The following is a 23810-nucleotide window of genomic DNA, read 5'->3' as shown; positions in this document are numbered from 1 at the left end:
GTAATGCCATACCTCCTCCTCCTCAAAAAAAAAAAAAAAAAGTGTCATTTACCACCAAAACTCTAATCCAGGGGATACATATCTCATAATAACCAAAGTCATGGCACCCTGGAAAATGTGTATTTGCAATACAAAGCAAAAGTGCAACAGAGACATTTTACCAAAATAAAATACAATCTAAATTCCTAGATTTTAAGGATTTGTCTGTTTGAACATGCAAAATACAAAATTCAAAAAGAAAGATGCCAAAGTTTTGTTCAACCACAAGCTCCTGAGGTCCATGCATGTTGAAATATGCAATAAAAACTCATTTATTTTCACTGCTAAATAGTATTCAATGTATGCCATGGCTACACTACAGTCTCTAGCCATTTCCTTATCTGTGTTGCAGAAGTGTGAAGATTGACAATGAGAATGATAAACACCAAAATCAGGTAAGAACTGGGAAGGGACAGACAGACAGGAGAGAAAAACAGAAGCAGGCTAGGGCTTCATCTGAGCTCCTAACATGTCAGCTGTGACCTGAGTATTAGGAACACAGAGCTCCCTATCCTATATATCTTCCTCACTTCTTAAGATGTGACAGGAAGAAAACAGAAAGGGAGTTTCCTGCCCCACCCACCACCCACAATCTCTTTTCTCAATTTAGTATAAACACCTACTGTTTATTCTGGTTATATGAAAGCCTGTATTTGTTTGTGTTTGTTTATTACAGGGATTGAACCTAGGGGCACTTAACCACTGAGCCATATCCCCAGCCTGCTTTTATTTTTATTTTGAGACACTGTCTGGCTAAGTTGCTTAGGATCTTGCTAAGTTGCTGAGGCTGGCTTTGAAATTTCGATCCTCCTACCTCAGCCTCCTGAGTCACTAGGATTACAGATGTGTGCCACTGTACCCAGCATTTTTTAACAATTCCAATTCCATTGTATAGTTTTCTATTGTATGGATATTCTATAACTTAAGTAAGTACCCTCTTATTAATATAAATTCAGTTTTTTCTAATCTTTTGCTTTATCAGCAATGCTCTACAATAACTACCTTATACCAACCACCTAAAGTATACGTGGTTTTATCACCACAAGAAATTCCTAGAAAAGGGAATCTGTGAGTCATCTATATATGTGATTTTTTTGCGGGGTGGGAGGGATACTAGGGATTGAACTCAGGGGTGCTTTACCACTGAGCCCTTTTTATTTTTTGAGACATGGTATCACTAAATTACTGAGGCTGGCCTTGAACTGGGGTTCTCTTGCTTCAGCCTCCTCAGTCACTGGAATTATAGACATGTGCCAACGGGCCTGGCTATATGAATCTTCAATTGGGAAGCTGTCCTCTTCAGAGTCTCCAGCATGGTTTTCATGACTATTTACTTTTCAATTTCTATTCAAACAAACGAAAACACCCACAAGGGGCTGGGGATGTGGCTCAAGCGGTAGCGCACTCGCCTAGCATGCGCGGGGCGCTGGGTTCGATCCTCAGCACCACATAAAAATAAAATAAAAAGATGTTGTGTCCCCGAAAACTAAAAAATAAATATTAAAAAATTCTCTCTCTTTAAAAAAAAGAAAAGAAAAACACCCAAAAGGAGGCCTCAGTGTAACAAGACTGCTGTGGGCCACACCTGGCATCTATGTACTCAACAGAAAGCAGAACTGGCCAGCAGGGGAGCCTAGGTGTTGATCTTGGTGAGCTAGACCCTTAAGATCCTTAAGCTCTACAGAGCTATCCAGCAGCAGTTATCTTTGACCCTCTGAACTACTTGTTCACATGTGAGGGGTGGTCATTTCATATGGACATGTGTGGGGTCCACAGAGGTTTAAAAATCGCTCACCACAGGACCCACCCAGCATTCCTTGTGACAAAGTCCGTACATCCTCCAGGGTCCTGGCAAGGGACACACCCAGTTACAGGAGTCACTGCCCCCAGGGAAATCTAAAGCTATGATTTCTCAGCTGGCATTTATATGTTATTCTAATCCTGACAAAATTCCCTAACATGGGGTCTCTATAATTAGAGATATTCCCATATTATAAAGCTAGGATCCCACTTTAATCAGATTGACAGAGAATGAGGCCAGAAAGTTAACCTATCAGTCAAATTCATCCTCCAAATTTGAATGTAACAGAAGCTTTATTATCATGTTACTACAAAGTGTCAGTTGCACCTAGCAGGTTGTCTTACCCACAGAAGGTACTTCATTAAATACTTTTCATTTAAGAAATGAATTGAAATTATTACCAAGCCTGTTTTGTTTATATAAGGTTGACAATTTTTTAAAAAATTAGCCCTTTATAATATGGCAAATTTTGCAGAATCCACCATTGGACTTTTTTATCTATAACTAAAGCTGAAACATTACTAATTCATTATCAGCTTAGTAGATAATCACTAACTGAGTGATATGCCTCAAAGGCTATTATGACCAAAAGCTCTTTTAGAAAATATGTATTTCCAATTTTTTTTACAAATTTTGAAGCATATATAAAGGAAGACCTCCTTAAGTTCTTTCAAAAGAAAAACTAACAAACATAAACCACTGTCAATTCTTCTATGCAAGGTATCTATGTTCAGGATTAAATAATATTTAAAAAATATTATTAAATTATTAAATTCATGTATTATTAAACTGAGAATGATACTATCTCAAAAATACAGCAATATTACCTCCCTCAACAGCATAATTAAGCACCTCTTGCCTCCCACTCTTGCCAATACACTATACAATCAACTGCACTATTGTATTGTGAACATATATTTTGTAGGTTTCAGGAAACTATTGGAAACTTTTTTTTTTCCTGTTAATTGTGCTCACATTCTTTCTTCCATTTTCTGTTAGATTGTGGTTGTTTTTATTCTTTTCTAGATGTTCATTTCATAATAAGAAAATCAGTCTTATGTTGAATGAGCTGCAACATTTTTTCCTGGTTTGCATCACTCGGATTAGAGGAAATCTTCATGCTATTATGTACATATGCATCTTCACTTACTTTTGTCTACCTGAGCTCTCACAGCATGAGAAGAGTTCAAACTTTCTGTGGCAAATATGTGTCACTGTTTCCTGTTATTTCCAAAAGTTTCATTGTTTTTTTCCTTTATGAAAGTTGACATCATATATCATTTTATTTGAGAACTTGTCATGACAAAGTGATCTTTTTTTAAGCTCATATATTCTCTTTCCTCATTGCTTTCTTTCTCCTTGAATTAACTGGTAGGCCCTTGCCTGTGTTTTATTCCATTCTATTCTATTCTATTCTATTCTATTCTATTCTATTCTATTCAGCCACTGGGGAACCCAGGGGTGTTTTATCACTAAGCCACATCCCAATCCCTTTTTACTTTTTATTTGAGACAGGGTCTCACTAAATTTTGTAGGGCCTCACTAAGTTGCTGAGGATGGCTTTAAACTTGTGATCCTCCTACCTCAGCCTCCTAAGTCACTGGGATTACAGGCATGTGCTACCACACCCAGCCCTTTGCCTGTTCTTATACCAACAGATAACTGAGTTCTGCTTTATAACCCTATCTCAGATGTATCAATCTTAAAAGTTCTACATAATAATACTTCTATTATTTAAAATTTATCATTGGCTGCAGCTACAAAAATGAGCAATTTGTTGTTCTTCCATCTTCTCTCTCCCACCAACTTTTTGCCGTTTAACTTTTGTTGTTTATTTCATTGTTATACTGTTTAATTTACTTGTCTCCAAATATATACAAGAGAGATGAGGGAGTCAAGAGACATTCTGTCTCTGCCAAATTCAAAGCAGAAATATGTGAAAATATGTCTCAATGTAATAAAAGAGAACAAAAACTTCATTAAAAAAGGATATCCCAATATCCACTTTCATTACTAATCATCTGAGAAGTGCAAAGATAAAATCATTCTGTGACACTGGTATATATCTATCAGAATGGTTGCAATGAAAAATGATAATAACAAATATTGGCAAGATCTATAGCAATTAAAACTGCCATTTGCATACACTTATGGTGGAGAATAAATTAGCATAAACATTTTTAAAAACTGTTTGGCAGTTTCTATGTAACTACTAAAACTGAACATACGTACACCTTCTAGTGTAGTAGGTGAAGCAAATACAATACATCCAGAACATATTATTTTATAAAATTATATTTTTAAAACTGATACATGACATTTGCAATAGCGAATACACAAAATTATTAAAAGTAGAAACTAATTTTTATTTAGCTGCACTTAAATAACCATAGAACAAAATTTTGATTTCAATAATATTCTGAAATATTGAACCATAGTAGTAGCACTTGAAATAGAATACTGTACAAATAGAACAATGTCCTCAGAAAGATTCATAGATTTTTAATGAGTATTTAAGTATACCTGCTTAATTTTTTAAACAATATAATTTAATTATTTTAGGGTAAGCCTGGATTGTCTCACAATAATTTATAGCTTCAGAGTATAATAAATAACTTTTAACTGGACTCCCATTTCCAATGTAATTTATATCAAAGAATTTATCTTCAATGTGATGTAATATAGACCATTCCATCCATTCCATACTTAGCCTCAAAACAACAGTAACAAAAATACTCCCTCAAGTATATCAGTAGTTGGTGGGTGGGGTAGGGCATGAAATGTAAGGCACCACTTCGGCATGTCAAAACCTCTCAAGACATTCCTTAGAATATGTGTTAATGTTTTAAATAATTAAACTTTTTCTGTTTGTGTAAAAAGGATGATCTCTCCTTTTTTCCTTCATTCTCTTAAATGTTTAAGTACAAGAAGTTACACCTAGAATTTTTCAAATACTTCCTTGACATACAGTACTTTGATCCTATCAAATAATCTTTAAATGCTTACTTGAGAGGAATAATGCTTTTAAAACATTGAAAAGGGATCCCAGTAACAAAGTATATGTGGCTCAGGTTGTAAGTTTTTACATCACACTCAGCTGTACCATTGATTCTGACAACTTCCTTTCACACACGAAGGTCACATCACAAAGTAAAATGTGTGTGGAGATATTTTTAAGCACAATGAATGATTCCTATCTGGTTAATCAGGTGGGATAGGGCTGTCAGGTGTGTTTCAGGACACAGGAAGCTCGGTGAGCTTTTCCATCCTGGCAGTATTTTCATAAATCAAGCTACGTATGGGATGTCAAGAGCTTCAAGTGCTGTATGTTCCTACATGGAAAACACTGCTCTGGAGACCACTTTGCAGTTAAAGAAAAGTATTTCTTTTAATGATGTACTGAAGACACACATTCAGGGGTTAAGAAAATGGGATGAAATGTATCTTTATTTCTAACTCCAGTAGAGTTCTTGATTTTCTTTCAAGGGTGGCCTTTCTTTCCAGCAGTATCTAAGCCCACATGAACTTAACTCACTATTCATCACAGAATGTAACTCTGTTTTTTTTTTTTTTTTTGGTGGTTCAGGGGATTGAAGCCAGGGCCTTGTGCATGCAAGGCAAACACTCTAACAACTGAGCTATGTCCCCAGCCCATAGAATGTAACTCTGTATGTGTGTGCTTTGCAGACTCTAAGAAAGTTTGCTATAAAAATAAAAAAGGGATAAGGCTTCTTCACTAGAAACCCAAAAGATCCTGAAGTGAAGCCATTTCAATAATCAATAAAGACCCCAGGGACAGCAATACAGCCAGGTGACAGGTACAATGTCACACGTGTCAGTGAATCACTATATCCACCTCTGTGATGGGTGATAAGAAACAGAGATTCCAGAAAGGTGTTCAAACAAGTCTTTCATTCTGCTAAAATACATTTTAAAGTCATAAAATGCATGGGTAGAATTTTAAATATTACTCTAAGCATCTCAATTTCTTTCCACTAATGGAGATTATGCCGCTAATCCTATTGCATGCTAAATTTCCATCCATAATTGATAACTATTAGATAGTTAATCATTTCAGGTTTAGTGGATAAAATCTCACATATGAAGCACATAATGAATGCAAAGGCCAATAGGAGGTTGATGTAAAGGAGAGACTGGCTAACTCATTCGAAGCTTTACTTAGCACTTATTTACTCAAATCAATACTATGAGATAATTGTCTCATTAAGATCTAGAAATAGATGCCATTACTCAAAGAAAATTAACCATAAATCTCAGAAAAACCCAACCTGATTCCCTTGAGCAAGCAGTGTTTTCAGTCTGGCTATTTCAGCTCGCAGCTCACGGATGAGTTTGACGTTGGCATCCTCATTAATGGTAGGCTTGTTGATGATGTTTTTGGCTCTATTTGCATAGCGAAGAGTACTTAGGGTTTCTCCATAATTGACATCAGCAGGTGAAATAGCTGTGAAGAATGAATTCAAAAAATAATTTATCTAGCACTCCATGTTTCATTTAACACAAAGTTGGTTTGTAATTTAAAAGTCAGATTAACCCCAGGTCATTGGATAGACTAAATATTCATTGCCATAGTAATGAATATTAAAAATTATCTAAGATTTTATAGGAAAGGGTGTTCACCACACCAAATTAAATGTAATTTTGCTCTTCTCAAGTCTAGAATCAGCCATCTAACCAACTTTAAAATAGAATGAGACACCCCAGCATAGTTAAGGCAGTGGAAAATATAAAAAGAGGATTTCAACACTCTTTGAACTTCTCAAAATTAAGCAGGAATTAAAACACTTTAAATATTTCTGGTCAAGCCAACCATCTGGAAAAATCTACTAGAGCATGATAATTTTTTAAATGATTCAATAGACTAGTTAATTCTTTCTTTCTGGAAACTTTGGTTAATCCCAACCCACCCCCACCAAACCTTAAAGTCAGATGACTGTGAAATTCATAGAGTTATACACCCAGATAAGATTCCTTGTCTCTGCAGTTAATGCTTGGCAATTGGTAGGGTAAGGGACATATGAAGGGGAAAGGAAGGAGAGAAAGAGAAGGGGGAGAAGAAAATGACTATTCCCTCTTTCTATGTATTTTTCTCTATTCTGCTTCTTTCAGTTAATCGGCCAAAATAAATAAGTTTCTTTATTGTTATCATTATTTGTTATATATATTGGAATTTTTCTCTCAATTTTCAATTTCAAATGTCGCATCTACTGCTTTAAATAGAAATACAAGGTTGGGTTATTTTTTTCATTGTAAAAAATGATTTTCTTCTGTGAGTTAGTGAAGTTAAAAGTTTCTGCCTTGTATTATAAGCAAAGAAAAACTAAGAGTTTCTGCATGATATCCCAACTTCTATAACTTGGCCAGGCTACATAACAGTTAATACTATAAGATTACATATAAGATACAGTAGGTAAATTTCAAGATTGATAAACCATTACTTTTTTAAGATATAAAAGGTATTACACCCTAATGAGACATTTCCAACGTAAATATTTACAGTTCATTCACAGAAAATACTGAATGTTTAGAAAAACAACTGAAAAGTCTTACTGGCAATCATGATGGTTTTAGAGTTTCCTCCAAGGCTATCTTTCAACAACCAAGTCAAAACAGAATCCCTGTAAGGCACAAAAACTTGCTTCTTCTTTACAAGAGAGTTTGCTGCATCCTGAGATAAATCAGCTAAAGGGAGGAAGGAAAGAAGGACAAAGAAAGGATAATTACTAAAATATTTTTTCCTCTAATTTTGCTTCAAAAACCCTTGAGGATGTTGCCTCTGTTTGCAAGACAAACATAAAGCATAACTGCTTTGTGCTAATACAGCACCACAAGGAAAAAGAGGCAAATGGTGAGCATAAACTTACCTAAGGCAGAAATGACGTTTCCCAGAGTCACAAGAGATTTGTTAATATTTCCCCCTTCTTTGAGCCTGACCCCAGTGGCACCGGTGGCATCTGCACGCTCGCTTCCGGCAAGATCAACTAAGTGGATCTTACTCACGGTTTCACATGGCATTTCAGAATCAAATTTTGCCTGTAGTCAAATATGAAAGTAAAATTGGAGAGATACAAAGGGGCCTGATGTTTGTGATACAAATTCTAATTATTTCCACTTCTCATTGCAACCTCTCAGGGTAGATTTTTTTTCATTTTGTTTTCTTATTGGGATTACAAAAACTTCCAAAATCCAAGTCCATATACAAGAAGTCTACCATATGTGATTCTTTAGATTGCTGGAACCACCTCATTGCTCAAATCACTGTCATTCTCAACAGAGCCCCACTGAATCAGAGTGTGGCAGAATATGAAAGCAGGCCCATTCTCCTCTATAATCTGCAGCATGTCAAGCACAAAAGCTCTTCAAAATATGACAAATGTACACAATTATGTAAAAAATAATTTGATCATTATCTGATAAAACATTTTCACAATTTTTAATGTGAAATGTTAATACTATATCCCTTGTTTAATTTTACCAAAATTTAATCTTTCCAAAGACTTTTAATTTATGCTTTACGTTTTGAACCAAAAGGCAAAACTAAACTTTTGATAAAAATGTAAACCCCTTAAAAACTAGAGACAACCATAACCCTAACTAATCAGAAATCAGGAGAAAAAATAGTAAACTATTATAAATCAAAGCAAGGGTCTAAGGAAAGATAAAGGTGTGCAGAAAGGAAAGAGAGTTATTCTGACTAACCTTAGAGAATCTTTTCATTTTGCTACTCTCTGATCCCCTTCATTAATAAAATGCTGCCTTTGTTTCTGACATGTTGGTAAAGACATCACCAAATTCCTAACATATTCTTAAGCCCTAAGAGAACCCTGCATTTTTTGATTCAAGTGTTCTGCTGGCCTCAGTTTTAAACTATATACATTTGATCATTTCCCCATGTTCAAGGAGCTCTACATCACTTGATCATAATGACTCTTATATTAGTACTTATAAATGTTCGCTGTCCTTTAATATCATTCTAATAATCATAATCAACACTGTAGGGTGAGCACCATGGAGTGATAATGCACTTCACTCACTCACCTTGGCCTCCAGCTGGTCTGGCTCTGGCTCATAATTCATTATCTTCCACACAGCTCAAAACAACAAAAACTTTTCCTTAATTCAGGAAAGAGCAAGGTGTTCTTTTTTTGTTTTGTTTTTGGGAATGCTCATGTGTGTGTGTGTGTTTCTTTTATCTTTTTTCTTTTTAAGTCTAGAACATGATGGAAGCCTACAAAATATTTCTTAAGGGTACACAACAGGACATTGAAAATTACTGTGATTGTAACCACGGAGAAACTCGGTGCACAGCACATGTTCAACTTTAATTAACCAGAAAATGACAGCCACCTTTGCTTGCTGCTGTTCCTGGTTCAACAATGATCAGTCCTCAGCTGGTGCTAATAAGCAAGTAAAGTCCTCAGGGATGGAGCCAGCAGGCCCCACAGCTGCCCTTACCTGAGTGAACTTGATGGTGAAGATGGCATGAGACCTGCTACTGACATCATTCATCCCAGTTGCTGCTGTGGTACGATTGATATTTCCTGCATCCATAAGTTCTTCCACATCACCATAATTCTGTACTAAATGTTTGGATAAATCTGGGGGGAAAAAGAGGGAGGTAAAGAAATCCCATTATATAGTAACTGAAAAAATTTCCTTCTATGAAATAATGCATGTCAACAAATCTGCTGAGCTATCTGAAGACCTTACCAGTTTCTACAGTTTGGTGGCACATAATGCACTCAGGAGCTGGACAAGTTGGTTAGTCTCACTGGGCCTCAATTACCCCATCTTATATTGTGTACCTATTACATAGGGTATTTAGGATGTTAGCTACTGACATAAATCTCTTAGCATTAGTAATAGCACAAAGAAGAAAAATGTAAAAGCACTGTCTTCACATAAAATCTGAGCATTTTAAAGCATTTAAAATATATGTGTGTACATATATATTTTTGAAGGGGGGGAACATTCATATACTTCCAACTCCTCTGCTGTAGCTCCTTCCTTTTCTGTCAGGCAAACAAATATTATCAGTACTTCCATACCCTTCTAGAAACAGCTCATATGTGTATAGGCAATTGTGTGTGTGTGTGTAGGCAAGTGTGTGTGTGTAAATAAACCCACTTCCCCCACTTCATACAAATGGGAGCATACTTGGCTTGGGGTGTAGCTCAGTGGTGGCCCTGGCACTTGGCATGCATGAGGCCTGGGTTTAACTCAGAGAAAGCCACACAAAAAAAGAAAGAAAATTGTATACCATAATATTATTTTTCACCCTGCTTGTCTTAATGTAATGAAAATATATTAAAGAATATTCTAAGGCTGGAGTTATAGCTAAGTAATAGTGTGTTTGCCTAGCATGTACAAGGCTCTGGATTCAATCCCCAGCACCTCAGAAACAATGCATATCATAAACATTATTTTGCAACCTGCATTTTTTTAATGCAATGATACATACAGAATAGTCTGAGGCTGGGGGTGCATCTCAGTGATGGAGTGCCTGCCTAGCGTGTGCATGACCCTACCATTGAACAAAAACAAAAGCAATATTCTGTATCAGTTAAGGAGATTTCTCATTCATTTTAAAGGATTCAGAGCTTTTACTGAAGTATGTACTGTAACCAAGTTAACCAGTCTCCTATTGAGACTATAGAGGTTGTTTACATATTGTGTTCAATTACAAGTAACGTGACTACAAATAATCTCATACATAGGTCTTTTCAAATGTGCAGGAATGTTTCCACAAAATAAATTCTTAGAGATGGAATTGCTAAAACAAAGGGCATTTGAAATTTTGATACATTTTGCAAAATTGTCCTTCACAAAGGGTAATTTACACCTAACAGTGGCAATGTATAAAAAGGCTGTCTTCTAATACCCTCCCAACGCTCTTATCAGATTCATTTACAGCTGCCAAAGATGGGTGACAAATATCATCCCAAAGTATTTTTATTTTACTTTCTTCTATCATGAGTGAGGGTGAGCATTCTTTCTTGCTATTTAGAAAGCACCAGTATTTCCATTTCTATGAACAATCTGCTTACATTCTTTTACTTGTTTGATTGTCCTTATTGATCTTTAAGTGCTCTTCATATAATAGGAAAATTAATGCTTTATCTGAAATCTGAATTAAAAATATTTCCCCATTTTGTAATTTAGCCTTTTCCTGTGTTTACAGTGTCTCTGATTGTTTTTTATTTTTTACCATTTTAAATTTGTCAAATTTGTTTTATGGTTTCTGGATTTTTCAAATTTTTAAATGCCTTCCCCCTCCAAGTTTCTGAAAAAAAAAATGATCGATGATGTCTTATAGTTATTATTTTATTTTTACATATAAATCTTTGATCCATTTACCATTTATCCTGCTGTAAAAATCTGAAATATGACACTAGTTTACTTTTTCTCCTCCCAGAAAACTTAAAACGTAATAATCCATACTCCTCCAATGTTTGTATATTTGTTAAAAACTAAATCCCCAGAGCTGGAGATGTAGCTGAGTGGTGAAGTGTTTTGCCTGGCATGCATAAGGTCCTGTGTTCAATGTCCAACATGTGTGCACACGTTCACACTCAAAAAAAAAAAAAAAACCTAAATCCCCATAGGTATCTACATCAGGATACAGGATACCCTTTTTGATTACCAACTCTTCATATACCAGTTTTATATGTTTTAACATTTAATAATGCAATTAAAAGAAAACATAAGGACACATGTTAAGCTAAAAACTATAAACCATAATAGCTATCTACCATGCTATCATAAACCTCATGGTTGCATATATTACTGTGGGAATGAAAGGCAAAAGTGCAAATAAAAATTTAATATAATTCAGATGGGTCCTTATGGTATACCTGACATCTTTTTCAATTCCCCTGGGGATTAAACCCAGGGACACTTAACCACTGAGCCACATCTCCAGCCTATATTATATTTCTTTTAGAGATAGGATCTTAATGAGTTGCTTAGCACCTTGCTTTTGCTGAGGCGGGCTTTGAACTTGTAATCCTCCTCCCTCAGCCTCCCAAGCCACTGGGATTACAGGAGTGTGCCACTGTGTCTGGCCACCTGATATCTTGAGGTTAAAAAAAAAGGCAACCCAAAATAGGTATATCTTTAAACCCATAAACAGATTCCAGTCTGGCCTCCAATAAAACACACATGAAAAACTAAATCCAAACAAAAAAGCTTGTCTCCCTCTATGTGCAATGCCTGTAGACCAGCCAAGACTCGGCTTTCTTATGCTGAGTGAGATTAGCTTCTTTACAAGGATGGCCTAAAAGCCAGCCAATTTTTTTTTTTTTTTTTAATAAGAAGGCAAGGCCAGTTTCTTCCCCATCATTCTGCAGTATTTCCCACAAGTGACTGTGCCATACTAGTGTATCTCAACACAGTTGCTGAGTGCCATGCACAGGAATCCTGTTAAAGCTCTTCTTAACAAACAATAGGTCTCACAATATCTTTCTTGCCATAAAACATCACTAGTAAAGGTACACTGCTAAAATGCCACACTATGGAAAGATACAGGATACAGGCTTGCTTATCTAGCCTAAGAACACTGGAAAACAAATTCTGAGAGATTGTTTTAAGTCAAAGGAAATCTATTGGCAAGCCTCAGGAAATCAGTAAACATCTTGTGAAGTATGAATTCATTAGATGAACACTGTGTAATGACAGCTCATATCATTTTTACTATAATAAAATTCCAAAAGTAAACAAATTCTTAATTTTCACTATTATGCTAATTTTTTTCTTCAAAAGCTTTATTTTTACACAAATCCTCAGGAAGGACAGGGATGCAAAATATTCATTCTTACCCTCAACATAAGGTCCTTCTTTTGGATGCTCACGAACTCTTAAATTGAAGGTTTTAGATGACTTCCGTCTAAGTAGATCTCTTACACGTTCATTATAAATTTCTAAGTAGCTAAAAATTTTAAACAAAATGGTATTCAAAAAATGATTTCAGGCACTGATAACAATAACAAGACTCATAATAACAGCAACTTCAACTTATGAGAGGTAATTGTATCATATACAATGCTAAACACTTTATTTGACTATTTCATTTAATCCCTAAAATAGCTCAGTAATAGGTACTTCTATTATCCCCATTTTATAGGTTAACCAAAGGCGATCTAGAATGATTTAAATAACTTTTCCAAAGCCCCAATACTACCAAAGAGGGCCAAACAGCCATGAGAAATACAAATGACATATCTGCCCTCAAAACCACTGAAGAGACAAGCTCCCAAACAGGTTTAATTTCAAAGAGGAAAAGCACCAGGGCCACCAGGTTTATTTATAGGTTAGATTTCGAGTGATTTGGCCAACGTGAAGAGTAACACAAACCTTACTCAGCCAAAAGAATGAGGAAAGTAATTGGGTATATTCGTAAAAGTCAAAGGCTAACTCCATTTGAGATAAACATCAAATGCTATAGTTTCCAACTGAGCTATGTTATTTCTGATCCAAACTGTACCCAAGAAAGTCATTGAAAAGCTAGTGTTTTCAGCTTTAGTCACAACCACTGTAAGTACAGGAAAGGAAAAAGCAGACTCTTTCCCTAAGAAAGGCTAGTACTTAAGCACAAACCAAGCAGCCTTGGCTCCAACCAAGCTCTCACTTGCTCACGCCATCAAACCCTACCTGACTTCAGTCCGAAAAGATGCTTCATCCCATCTGGTGGTTTCATTTATCCGACTGAAGAGCCCTTCACAGATCCGAGGTATTAAGCCCAAATCACCCTGCAATGAGAAGGAAAAATGTCACAGCTGTCATTTGAAATAAAAATAACTGACAACTGAATTTGCATTTTGCTGGAATGGAACTGGACTCCAAGGGCCTGCATGCCAACCCCAGCCTGCCACCCAAGGATCCTAGACACGATTTACCCTCGGCAGGACTGCTTATTCTCTGAAATGAGAGCATTGGAACCTTCTATTTCTACATGCTGAGACTTGGACAATATGTGATTATTAGAAGTGAACCAGTTAAATCATAGCTTGCAAAGATATGGAAACTTATTCTCTATAAAACAAGACTATGTCCAACTGCAAAATAAATGTTAAAAATATCTAGTTAAATGACACAGAAAGAGAAATATACATCAGGAAGAAAAGAAACACTAAGAAAGCTTTAGTAAGTCCTCAAGATTATTACTAGCTGTCTTAAAACAAGATGAGAGAACCATATTAAAACATGTAATTTATGTCTCATTTTGATGCAATGGCCTCCCTAGAAAAGATTTAATACATCATATCACTTTGCAATGTGGGTATCATATTCAATAATCATGTTTTGGTCAGCATTAATCTGGTAAGCATCACAATAGTACAAGACAAGGCAAAATGTTCTCATGGAGTCCCAAACAACACCACTCCTCATAATTAGCGTGGTACATTTTTTTTGTAAATAAACTATCATACACTAAATATAGAAAGAAAACCCAAGAAATACTTACCTGTAAGGTCAGAGAAAAATACCTATCATTTATGAGCACTAGCTTCTAGGAATCAACAAAATTCATACACAGGTTTTTTCTCCCCAAAGGCATAGTAGGGAAGCAGGAAAAAAGAAGTGATAAGAAAAAGTAAATGCAAAATTCTTCAAATATTGTTTGCAGCTCTCATTTGTTCTGCTTTACTTTTCAGCATTGAGGATGCACAGCACAACATGTACATCATTCTACTTTAAAAGAGAAGCCTGAGTTTAAGATGTCACTCTACGTGCACTGAAGTAAGTTTATCTGGGAAGCCCTGCTCTCCTCCAACACACTACTTCCATGAACCACCAAACCTTTAGCATTGAGGACACCGCCACTCCTGCTGGCAGGAAGCCCTCAAATTCTGCCAGAATCTCTACATCTAGAACACGTAACAGGCCTGGCAGTTACTGAATAGTGCTTTTGCTGTGACATAAGAAAACACATGCAAACACTATCTAAATTTGGAGAAAACATAGAACAAGATAAAATTCCAACAATCCTGTCAACTTTCCATTCCTTCATAGTTTGGAGCAAGTGTAACATTAATATCTGTTAATTTACATAGATAAACTAATGAACTGTATAAACTATGTTGATACCCATATAAAGTATATGTACACTACCCTTATAAACTATATGTAGACTATGTAACTCTAACTTTTTTAATGTATTTACTGGATTTATGAAATACCTTTCCATCAAAAAGTTAGATTTATTTTTTACATTTTTTTTCTTGAGGGAAAATGTTCTGAATAATTTTAAAAAGAACAGACTTCAGTATTTTTATTCAAACTTTTGTGTTGGCAGAAAAGGAGAATAAATTACTTGTGGGCCCAGCATATTTTCTTGATAAGATTATAAGGCCTTTAAAAACAGAAAATGAACTGGGACTTGCATCCATTATTCATACTTATATACTTAAAACTATTTCTAATTTAAAATCTCTCAAAGGAAATTTAGTCCAACTTATTACTGACTTTTATCTTATTACGCAAGAATAATCAGAACATAAAAAGCATGTTAGTACAGACCAAGTAGATAAAAAGATAATTCTATCAATTCAGAGGAAGATAAGAAATTCCTTCCCACACAAACAACGTACAGAATTTCCCATCATAGTGTATGATTTTCCAGATCCAGTTTGTCCATATGCAAAGACACACGCATTATAACCTTCAAATGCAGATTTCACCACATCTGTGCCAAGGGTTTTGAAAACCTGCAAGACAGAAAAAAAAAAACAAAACAACAGACACACACAAAACACAAAAGATACAATTACCATGGATTTTAATAAAAACCCCTGCAGTGCTGACAATGTTCTTGAATGCTACTTTCATCTCTTAAGGATTACACCATACAAATAAATCACTGCAGGACTGTTAACAACAGAATATGTATGTATCCTAGTTTTTAATCAAAAGTAAACTTCTAAGCAAGCAAAAAGCAACCCCATCCTCTTTCCTACTTAATCAAAGTAAATAAACCAAAGTGATAATCATGTCTAGAAGCAAAAAAGACTTTAAAAGCATGATGATTTACCATTCATAATTATATGTTTATAAAGCTATTCATTCTATCAGAACTTCTAGAAACGAATATTCAAAACCTGAAGGTCACAGTAGCAATAAATTATTGCCTGAACCATGCTAAATCCAAGTCCTCATTTTTAAGGGTCCAGGTTCACAGAGATAAATCTCTGAAGGTTTTCCTGAAAGTGAGTGATAGACGGGTATAAATGAGGCCAGGATGGCTGGATTCCCTCATGACAGAGTCCAGATGCTTTCTCCTGTTGGATATCTGCCCAGGATGGAGAGGGTGGTAGACAACCTGTGTGGGGATGGGGGTCATACCTACAATGGTATGAGTCCATGTCCATGCGCCACATAATTGCAATTTGGAGAGTAAAAGAAGATGAAGTACAAATAATTCAGGAAGACAACTAATGTAAATTAGACAAACCAAGAAGTGAAGGATTCTAGTTATATCCAGCTGGGAAGGGGTGAACCAAAGCTTTAGTGTTACTTCCTGTCTTCTAAGCCCAGTATACTAAGGGCACATCAAATTTTTCCATGCTTCAAACATAGGAACATCGACAACTAAAAGAAGTCAGTTAGCTTCACAGCACCATATAATGGTGAAGAATTCCTAGGTGGAATTTCCACAGTCCAAAGTGGGAACCTTACCCACTTTCTGAGTTAATTTCCTGCAGAAATGACCAGCCTGTGAGTGATGTCCATTAGACAAAAAACAAGAGACCCAATTAGATTAACCACAAAGTCATCTCCAACTACTACCAAAGGGCTGAGAGCAACATATCCTAACTATGCTATACCTGAGAATCACCTGGGACACTTCAAAGAGTTCCACAGGCCAGGCTGGTGACCCAGCTTAATGAAATGCAATCTAAGGGCTGTAAACCCAGGAATCAGTGACTTATAATACTCCCTAGGTGATTTCAAAATAAGCAAAACAGGTAAACCTGGCCATCTTCATCTCAAATTCACATTATTATTAGTAGTAGTAGTAGTATAAGGAATTGAACTCAGGGATGCTTAACTACTGAGCTACATCCCCAGCCCTTTATATTTTTTATTTTGAGACATGGCCTTGCTAAGTTGCTTAGGGCCTCATTAAGTTACTGAAGCTGGCTTTGCATTTGCGATCCTCCTGCCTTAACCTTCTGAGCCACCATGCCTGGTTCATATCTAAATTTTAAAAAATCCTCTTAATAACACCTGCCATCCCTGGACAAAATGAAAATATAGCCAACTGAACTTCAGCTTTCTCTAGACATCTTCCTCCCAGCATCTTGTTTGGACTTTGTTTCCTTGTTCTCAAGGAGGTGAAAGATTTACAAACTACCACTTCAATTGAGTCATTTCCACAGATGGCCAAGGTCATTCCTTCTGAGTTAATTTCTACTCATTTCAGCTTTACAACCTGATATTTTCTGACCTTATTCTCAAATTCTGATGCTGTACTCAATTTCCAATTATAACAGTGGCTCACTGGGCACTTTCTATACAATTTCATGAATTAATCCTCATGAAATTACTACAGGGTGAGTGGCATTACCAGACCTCAAATGAGGAAGGTGAAAGGGAGGGTTAGGGAAGTGAGCACCTGCCAGTGGGTGGCCAAGCTGGGACCTCACCCAGGTCTTTCAGACTCCAAAGATTTTATGGTTATATGTCCTCTTCCCAAACCCTCTAAATTGACAATGAAGTCCTAGACCCCTCTGGAAGCACTCCTCCTCAAACTTCTGTTAAGAAGCAAGACCCATAATCCCAGGGCTCCAAACCATCAGTCTGAGATTCATTTTCATCACTACACTTGAGTAAAAACTCTAAAATGTTTCTCCAATTTCTTCCTTCTAAACAAAAAAGAAAAATGAGGCAAGATCATTTCACTGGATAGGGACACCTTACAAAAAGTTCTCAGAGGACAGAAGATGGATTTCTCTTACAGTTTGGTCTGGGGCTAAAACAATGTCATACTTATATCAAATCCAAATGTTACCACAATGAAGTTCTTCCCTAGGATTAAAATTCATACCCACCATTTTGTTATTACTTTTATTAGAAAGCTAACTCAAATGGTTTTCTGATAGACTCGAGGTATATGTGCATGAGTGCTTGAGTTTGAGACTAATGGACATGACACCAAAAGGGGTCTAGAAATTGCAGTTCTGGAGGGGTAGAGATCAGGCCAAACTCATTCTCAGTTTCAGGTAACCCACCCACAGCCAGCTGAGACCTGAGAAGCAGCAAGCACTACCTGCATCTCGAGAGGTCTTACAAGGAAAGACCATCAGGCTCCCACCAAAGACTAATCTAAAAATCTGCTACAGATGGGAAGGGGAGGTCAGCTTTAATAGACTGAGCATTCCACTGGCAACAAAACTCTGCCAAAGTCCCTCACCTGGTCTGGGTTACCTCAAATCCACCTAGCTGCATATGGAAGCACAGACTAGACTTCACAGTTGATTCGCAGTGTAATCCAAGACATCACAGGACCTTGTTGGAGGAGAATCGCCCACAAGAGGGCGCTGCTAAAACAAAGACTCTCCCATCCTGCCTGTCTACTGGGAGATCTTTTAAGTTTCAGGTTTCTCCAGGTTTGAATTAAGTAACAGGTTGTATGAGATCAAAGGCTCATTTTGGAGTTTTGAAGAACCATTAAGAAAATTAGACTTTATTTAATATTTTATTAATGTTTTTAATTTACATGACTATAAATTTTAATTTACATGACTATAAATTTTAATTGCTCTTTTTTTCTAATTCTAAAATAATGGTCATCTTACCTGGTATTTGTTTAATGTCAATGGTCATCTTACCCAGCATTCATTTAACAACAAGGGAAACTTGACTTAACATGCCTATTACCATCCATTTCTGGTAATAGGCATGATATATTTTCACAATACATTTTTACATTCAACTGATTAAAGAGAGAGCAAGTAAGCATCATGTTAATTTGAGTCCTTCCCTGATTATAGCAGGGATAGCTCACCTAGATAGTCTAAAATGTCAACACAAAAACTTTAGTCAATATTTAAAACTGAAGCCCTTTTTTAGTAACAACAGGTGTTAAAATTAGGAATGAAGGGCATTCTCCTTAACAGAGTATTTTTTTTGATTCAGTATTTTTTTTATTTTTATTATAATTTTTTATTTGTTTTAATTAGTTACACATGACAGTACAATGATCTTGACATATCATAAATTTGAATCAGATGGGATATAATTTCTCATTTTTCTGAGTGTACAGGTTGCAGAATCACATTGGTCATGCAGTCACATATATACACACAGCAATAATAATGTCTATTTTATTCTGCTGTCCTTCCTTCCCCCCCTTTCCCTCCCCCTCCCCTCCCATTACTTCTCTCTACCCAGTCTAATGTGATACACTTTTTTTTTCCCCCTCACACCTTCATACATGTATTCTGTAGAGATGAGGGTCTCCTTCCATCTTCCATGCAATTCCCCTTCTCCCTCCCCTTCCCTCCCACCTCTCTTCCCTATCTAGAGGCAATCTTCTTCTCATGCTCTTCCTCTCTACCCCATTTTGAGTCACCCCCCTGATATCAGAGAAGACATTTGGCATTTGTTTTGGGGGGGATTGGCTAAATTCACTTAGCAGAATCTGCTCTAATGCCATCCATTTCCCTGCAAATGCCATGATCTTGTTATTTTTTTAGTGATGAGTAATATTCCATTGTGTATAAATGCCACATTTTTTTTATCCATTCATCCATTGAAGGGCATCTAGATTGGCTCCACAGTCTAGCTATTGTGAATTTTGCTGCTAAAAACTTTGATGTGGCTGTGTCCCTTAACAGAGTATTTTAAAGGTAAATCTCGCCAGGCGAGGTAGCACACACCCATAATCCCAATAACTCAGGAGGCTAAGGCAGGTTCAAAGTTACAGTAATTCAGGAGGCTAAGTCTAAATTCAAAGACAGCCTCGGCAACAGCAAAGTGCTAAGCAACTCAGTGAGACCCTGTCTCTAAATAAAATACAAAATAGGGCTTGGGATATGACTCAGTGGTCGAGTGCCCCCCTAAATTTAATCCCTAGTATCCAAAAAAAAAAGGATAGATATCTTCCTGAATCTATTAAAGCTTATTGACATGAGGTTCTACTATACAATGTTTTAACAAATGTACCTCAAAGCTTTCTTAGTTTTGTAATTGAATGGAACAATCTCAGGTTACTCACCTAAACACCCGGAAGTATTTGGGAAGACATGCTGCACGTATACCTAAAGCACTGAAGTTATCTTTACCTGTTGAAAGAGTTTCATAATCTTGAACTCTTTCTAAACTCCAGGCATTTATTTTTAGCCTCCAGAAGAGCTAATCTTTTACCTGCTTCCCTAATCTTAACTCTTATAAAGCCCAGGAAATGTCATCTGTTCCGTAAATTAACCACCATCTGTAAACCAGTTCACTGGGTCAGCAAATATTTACTTACTGTGCCAGGTCCTGCTGTCACACAATGCTCTATTTTTCTATCCCCAGGCTTTCCCCCAGCACAGCCCTCTGTCCACAGGACCTCAAATTCAGAATAAATGGGGAAAATCCAGCAGCTCAATAAACAAGTTTAAAAAAGAGGATCTTTGAGGCTCTTCACTCATCCTGTTTTGAAGAGATTCTAGAGATCACCACACTAAACTGGTTTATCCATTTACAAAATCCCTTTTACCGGCCCCTTTATTCCCATTCCTATAATAAAGCCTAAGTCTAGATTCCAATATCTATAACATTCTATCTCTCACCAGACTATCTACCAACACTGACTAAACCTGGTGTTAACCAGTCACCTTGATACTAAGGTCGTCTCCTCTCACTCACCAACTCTCATTTATTTGGCCAACATACCGTCCTATCCATTTGTCCTCTAGAACATGCCACTCAATTCCTTCCATACCCTAAGAGTTTCTAGTGGCTTCTCCACATCCTGTACAGGAGCCCCAGGTTCTCAACTCTGCTACTATTCAAAGTCAATTAAGTCATGAACTTGAGCAAGTTACTCAAGACTCTAAGACAAAGAAAAATGGAGTTAAAATGTATCTCATTTGATTCTAATGATGATTAAACAAGACAGCACACATAACACCAGAGTGTCTGACATCAATGCAAACTCGAGCAACATCAGTTCATCTTTTCTCTCCCAAACCTCTTTCACACAGGCATCTCCTCTCTCTCTAATGGATCCTATTCTCATCACTCTTGTCCCTTTCTGTTTTGCCCTGATGTTTTATTTCACACCTTGTAGATAGTCATTCCAGTCCTCCAACTTCAATCCTTACCTTGCCTCAGAAAACCAAATCTCCACAAATCACCTATAAACCAACTACATTTTTCAAATGTTAAGTTGCATGCAAATCACTGAGAACCTTACTAAAAAAAAAGCAAAGATTTTCTAAGGCAAGGCATGTTTTTCTTTATATAAATTTTTTTAAAAAAATAAATATATTGAAATATAACATCATACCATTTCCTGTGAAATGTAATCTGGACTCTTCGTATCAGCAGAATAAAAAGAAAAGTCATAGGTGAAGGTCTTGATCCGTTCTCTTCCTGAGTCCCCAGTCCCTCCTTCTGGTATCTAGAAAAGAAGATAATAATAATGATAAACAACAACAATAATAAAGAGAATAATAATAATGAAACTATAAAGAGTATTGTCATTTGACAAGTGACCCAAATTAGAAAGAAAAAAAATCTGTTCCTAAAATGATCACTATCTTTTCATATTTATACCCTAAGAAGCATTTAATTACCTCTGGCCTCCCTAAAAAAAAATTGAATAAAACTTAAATACAACCTCAATTCCCCACCCCATGATCCGAGGTCTCTGTGATACCGCAGCTATTATTCTTGTGTTTTTATGATTAACCTACATGAACCCAATGCTCCAGTCAGACTCTGTTTTTCCATCTTCAATGATTTTTACTATTCCCTCCACCAGAGTTCACCCCAAAGCTGGGCTTTGCACAACCCCAGGGAATGCTAGTCATACAGACTATGATGGGACTGGTACCCCTAGAGTTGTGCAATTTGGTGGCTCCTTGAAAACTCCAGGTCAGATGTCTCCCCTTCCATGAAGCTTTCTTAATGTGCTCTATACAGAAATAATTTCTCTCACCTTTGAAAAGCAAACCTCTCCTAAGACATATCATGTTGTGAGTTTAAAACAGATGTATGCATATCTCTTGTCTACCATGCTATATACTTAAATTGAACCCCGTTGTGAGCCATCCATGGGCTGTGTGAGCTCTGCACATTTGAACGTATGAGGGGATTGGTCTGGTGTTACACAGCCTCTTGGGCTGTGTGGTGCGTGTATGCCTTTTCTCTTGTTCTGCTGTGATCCTACACAGCACCTGAGATGGATGTGACTTGCCAAGATGTCAGTCAATCTGCTGACCACAAGACATCACCAAGCAAGACTCCACCCTTCAAAACCCAATCCCTTGCATTATTTGGGTGAAATTTTCTATTGAATGTCTTTCTCCTAAATAAATAGAGAGGTTCGGGTTGTGCTCTCTCTCTCGCCTCTTGCCTCCCTTGCTCCCCTTGCTTCCAGCATGGGAGCTGACACCTGAGGTCTCAGAGCCATCCCTGACCCCCCAAAAAGATATTTCTGTGTTTGAGTAATTTTTAGTTGCCAGCCCAGCCAGCTGGTGACAGAACCCAAAAGTCAGATTTTAAAATCTCCAGGGGAGGGAGAAGGGTGGGAAGGAAGAGGGAGGATCATGAACTGAAATAAATTTCCATGCATGTAATAAGTTTGTCGGGATGAACCCAACTGCTATGTATAACCATAAAGCTCTAATAAAATAAACAAACAAACAAATAAATAAATAACAAAAATCTTCATATGTCCCAAAAGTCTCACATACTTTATTGGACATACTCTAAATAACTTCACTAAGCACCATACTTTTCAACATGATTCACATATTACGAAGAAACAAGCGCTAAAACACTAACAATTAAAGTAATAACATAATAAAACATTAAAAATCCAGGCATCCATTCTGGTTATTCAAACTTTGGAGGAAGAAATGTTTGTAAAACACAAAAAGCAACAGGATGCATAAAGAAAGGAGGCGCACCCGAGGCCAGGGTCTTTTACCAAAGCACTGAGAACACAAACATGAAGCAAAGCACAGGTTCTTAACAGCAGGGAGTAGATGAGTGATGATGGGTACAGAAAGCTGAGAGAGGGAGGGAGGGCTTAGTGTAGGCTAGAAAGCGCCAGGACACAAGAGAACTGTGCTAAGTGGGGGAGGAAAAAAACAAAAAACATTTCAGTGGAGAATGCCTAGGGCAAAGGGACCCAGAGTCCCAAGGAAGCCTATCAGTTATCCAGAGCACTGCCTGACTGAAGATAGGAGCATCCTCAGCTTCCATCACTGGAGATCAAGTTGCACGACTCTAAAAATGAATCTAATAGTGTTCAATTCCTTGGACCACAAATTAATAGAAATGCATTCCTCAGACATGACCTGGAGACTGATCTGTACTTGGCCACAGAGCAGCAGAACTCAGAAACCCAAACCTGTTAATGACAAATATCAAAGGTGAAACCCATAAAGTACATTATTTCCTTATTATTAAGTCCACATCCTTGCTTTCACCCTGAGTAAAGGGCCCTCTGGGTCCTCAACAAATGGTCAGAGAAACAAACGGTATATTTTAAGGACAAAAGAAAGAACTCATCATTGGGGAAACTTGCTTTTTTTTTTCTGTATGTTTTTTCCTAGAAAGTAATGCAAGTATTGTTTTTTTAATCTTTCATCTCCCAAGTTTTGAATAATAGCATCAGTTCTTCTTCAAGGATTACAAAACATGATAATCTTCATTAAAAATGGAAACAAATCTAAGGGTTAAACTTCCTCAGTGCTGCACAGTCTACAGCTCTACTACAAGTTCTCAGGAT

At 36.8% G+C, this 23810-nt stretch overlaps 1 protein-coding gene across 2 annotated transcripts in view; it reads right to left on the bottom strand.

The window, feature by feature from the left end:
- Kif16b (kinesin family member 16B) overlaps positions 1 to 23810 on the bottom strand; it is a 280309-nt gene that overhangs the window by 224080 nt on the left and 32419 nt on the right. For both annotated transcript variants that reach the window (XM_076851502.2, XM_076851500.2), the window contains exons 3-10: positions 21357 to 21470; positions 15451 to 15567; positions 13511 to 13608; positions 12679 to 12788; positions 9317 to 9459; positions 7726 to 7894; positions 7412 to 7543; positions 6130 to 6305 (exon numbers count right to left, since the gene is read on the bottom strand). In XM_076851502.2, the coding sequence (XP_076707617.2) occupies positions 6130 to 6305; positions 7412 to 7543; positions 7726 to 7894; positions 9317 to 9459; positions 12679 to 12788; positions 13511 to 13608; positions 15451 to 15567; positions 21357 to 21470 (1059 nt within the window). The remainder of the gene's footprint in view (positions 1 to 6129; positions 6306 to 7411; positions 7544 to 7725; positions 7895 to 9316; positions 9460 to 12678; positions 12789 to 13510; positions 13609 to 15450; positions 15568 to 21356; positions 21471 to 23810) is intronic.

This window comes from Callospermophilus lateralis, chromosome 3 (genome assembly GCF_048772815.1).
Source record: "Callospermophilus lateralis isolate mCalLat2 chromosome 3, mCalLat2.hap1, whole genome shotgun sequence".
Classification (NCBI taxonomy): domain Eukaryota; kingdom Metazoa; phylum Chordata; class Mammalia; order Rodentia; family Sciuridae; genus Callospermophilus; species Callospermophilus lateralis.
The sequence above is the reverse complement of the archived record's forward strand: the minus strand, read 5'-3'. Positions and strand labels throughout refer to the sequence as shown.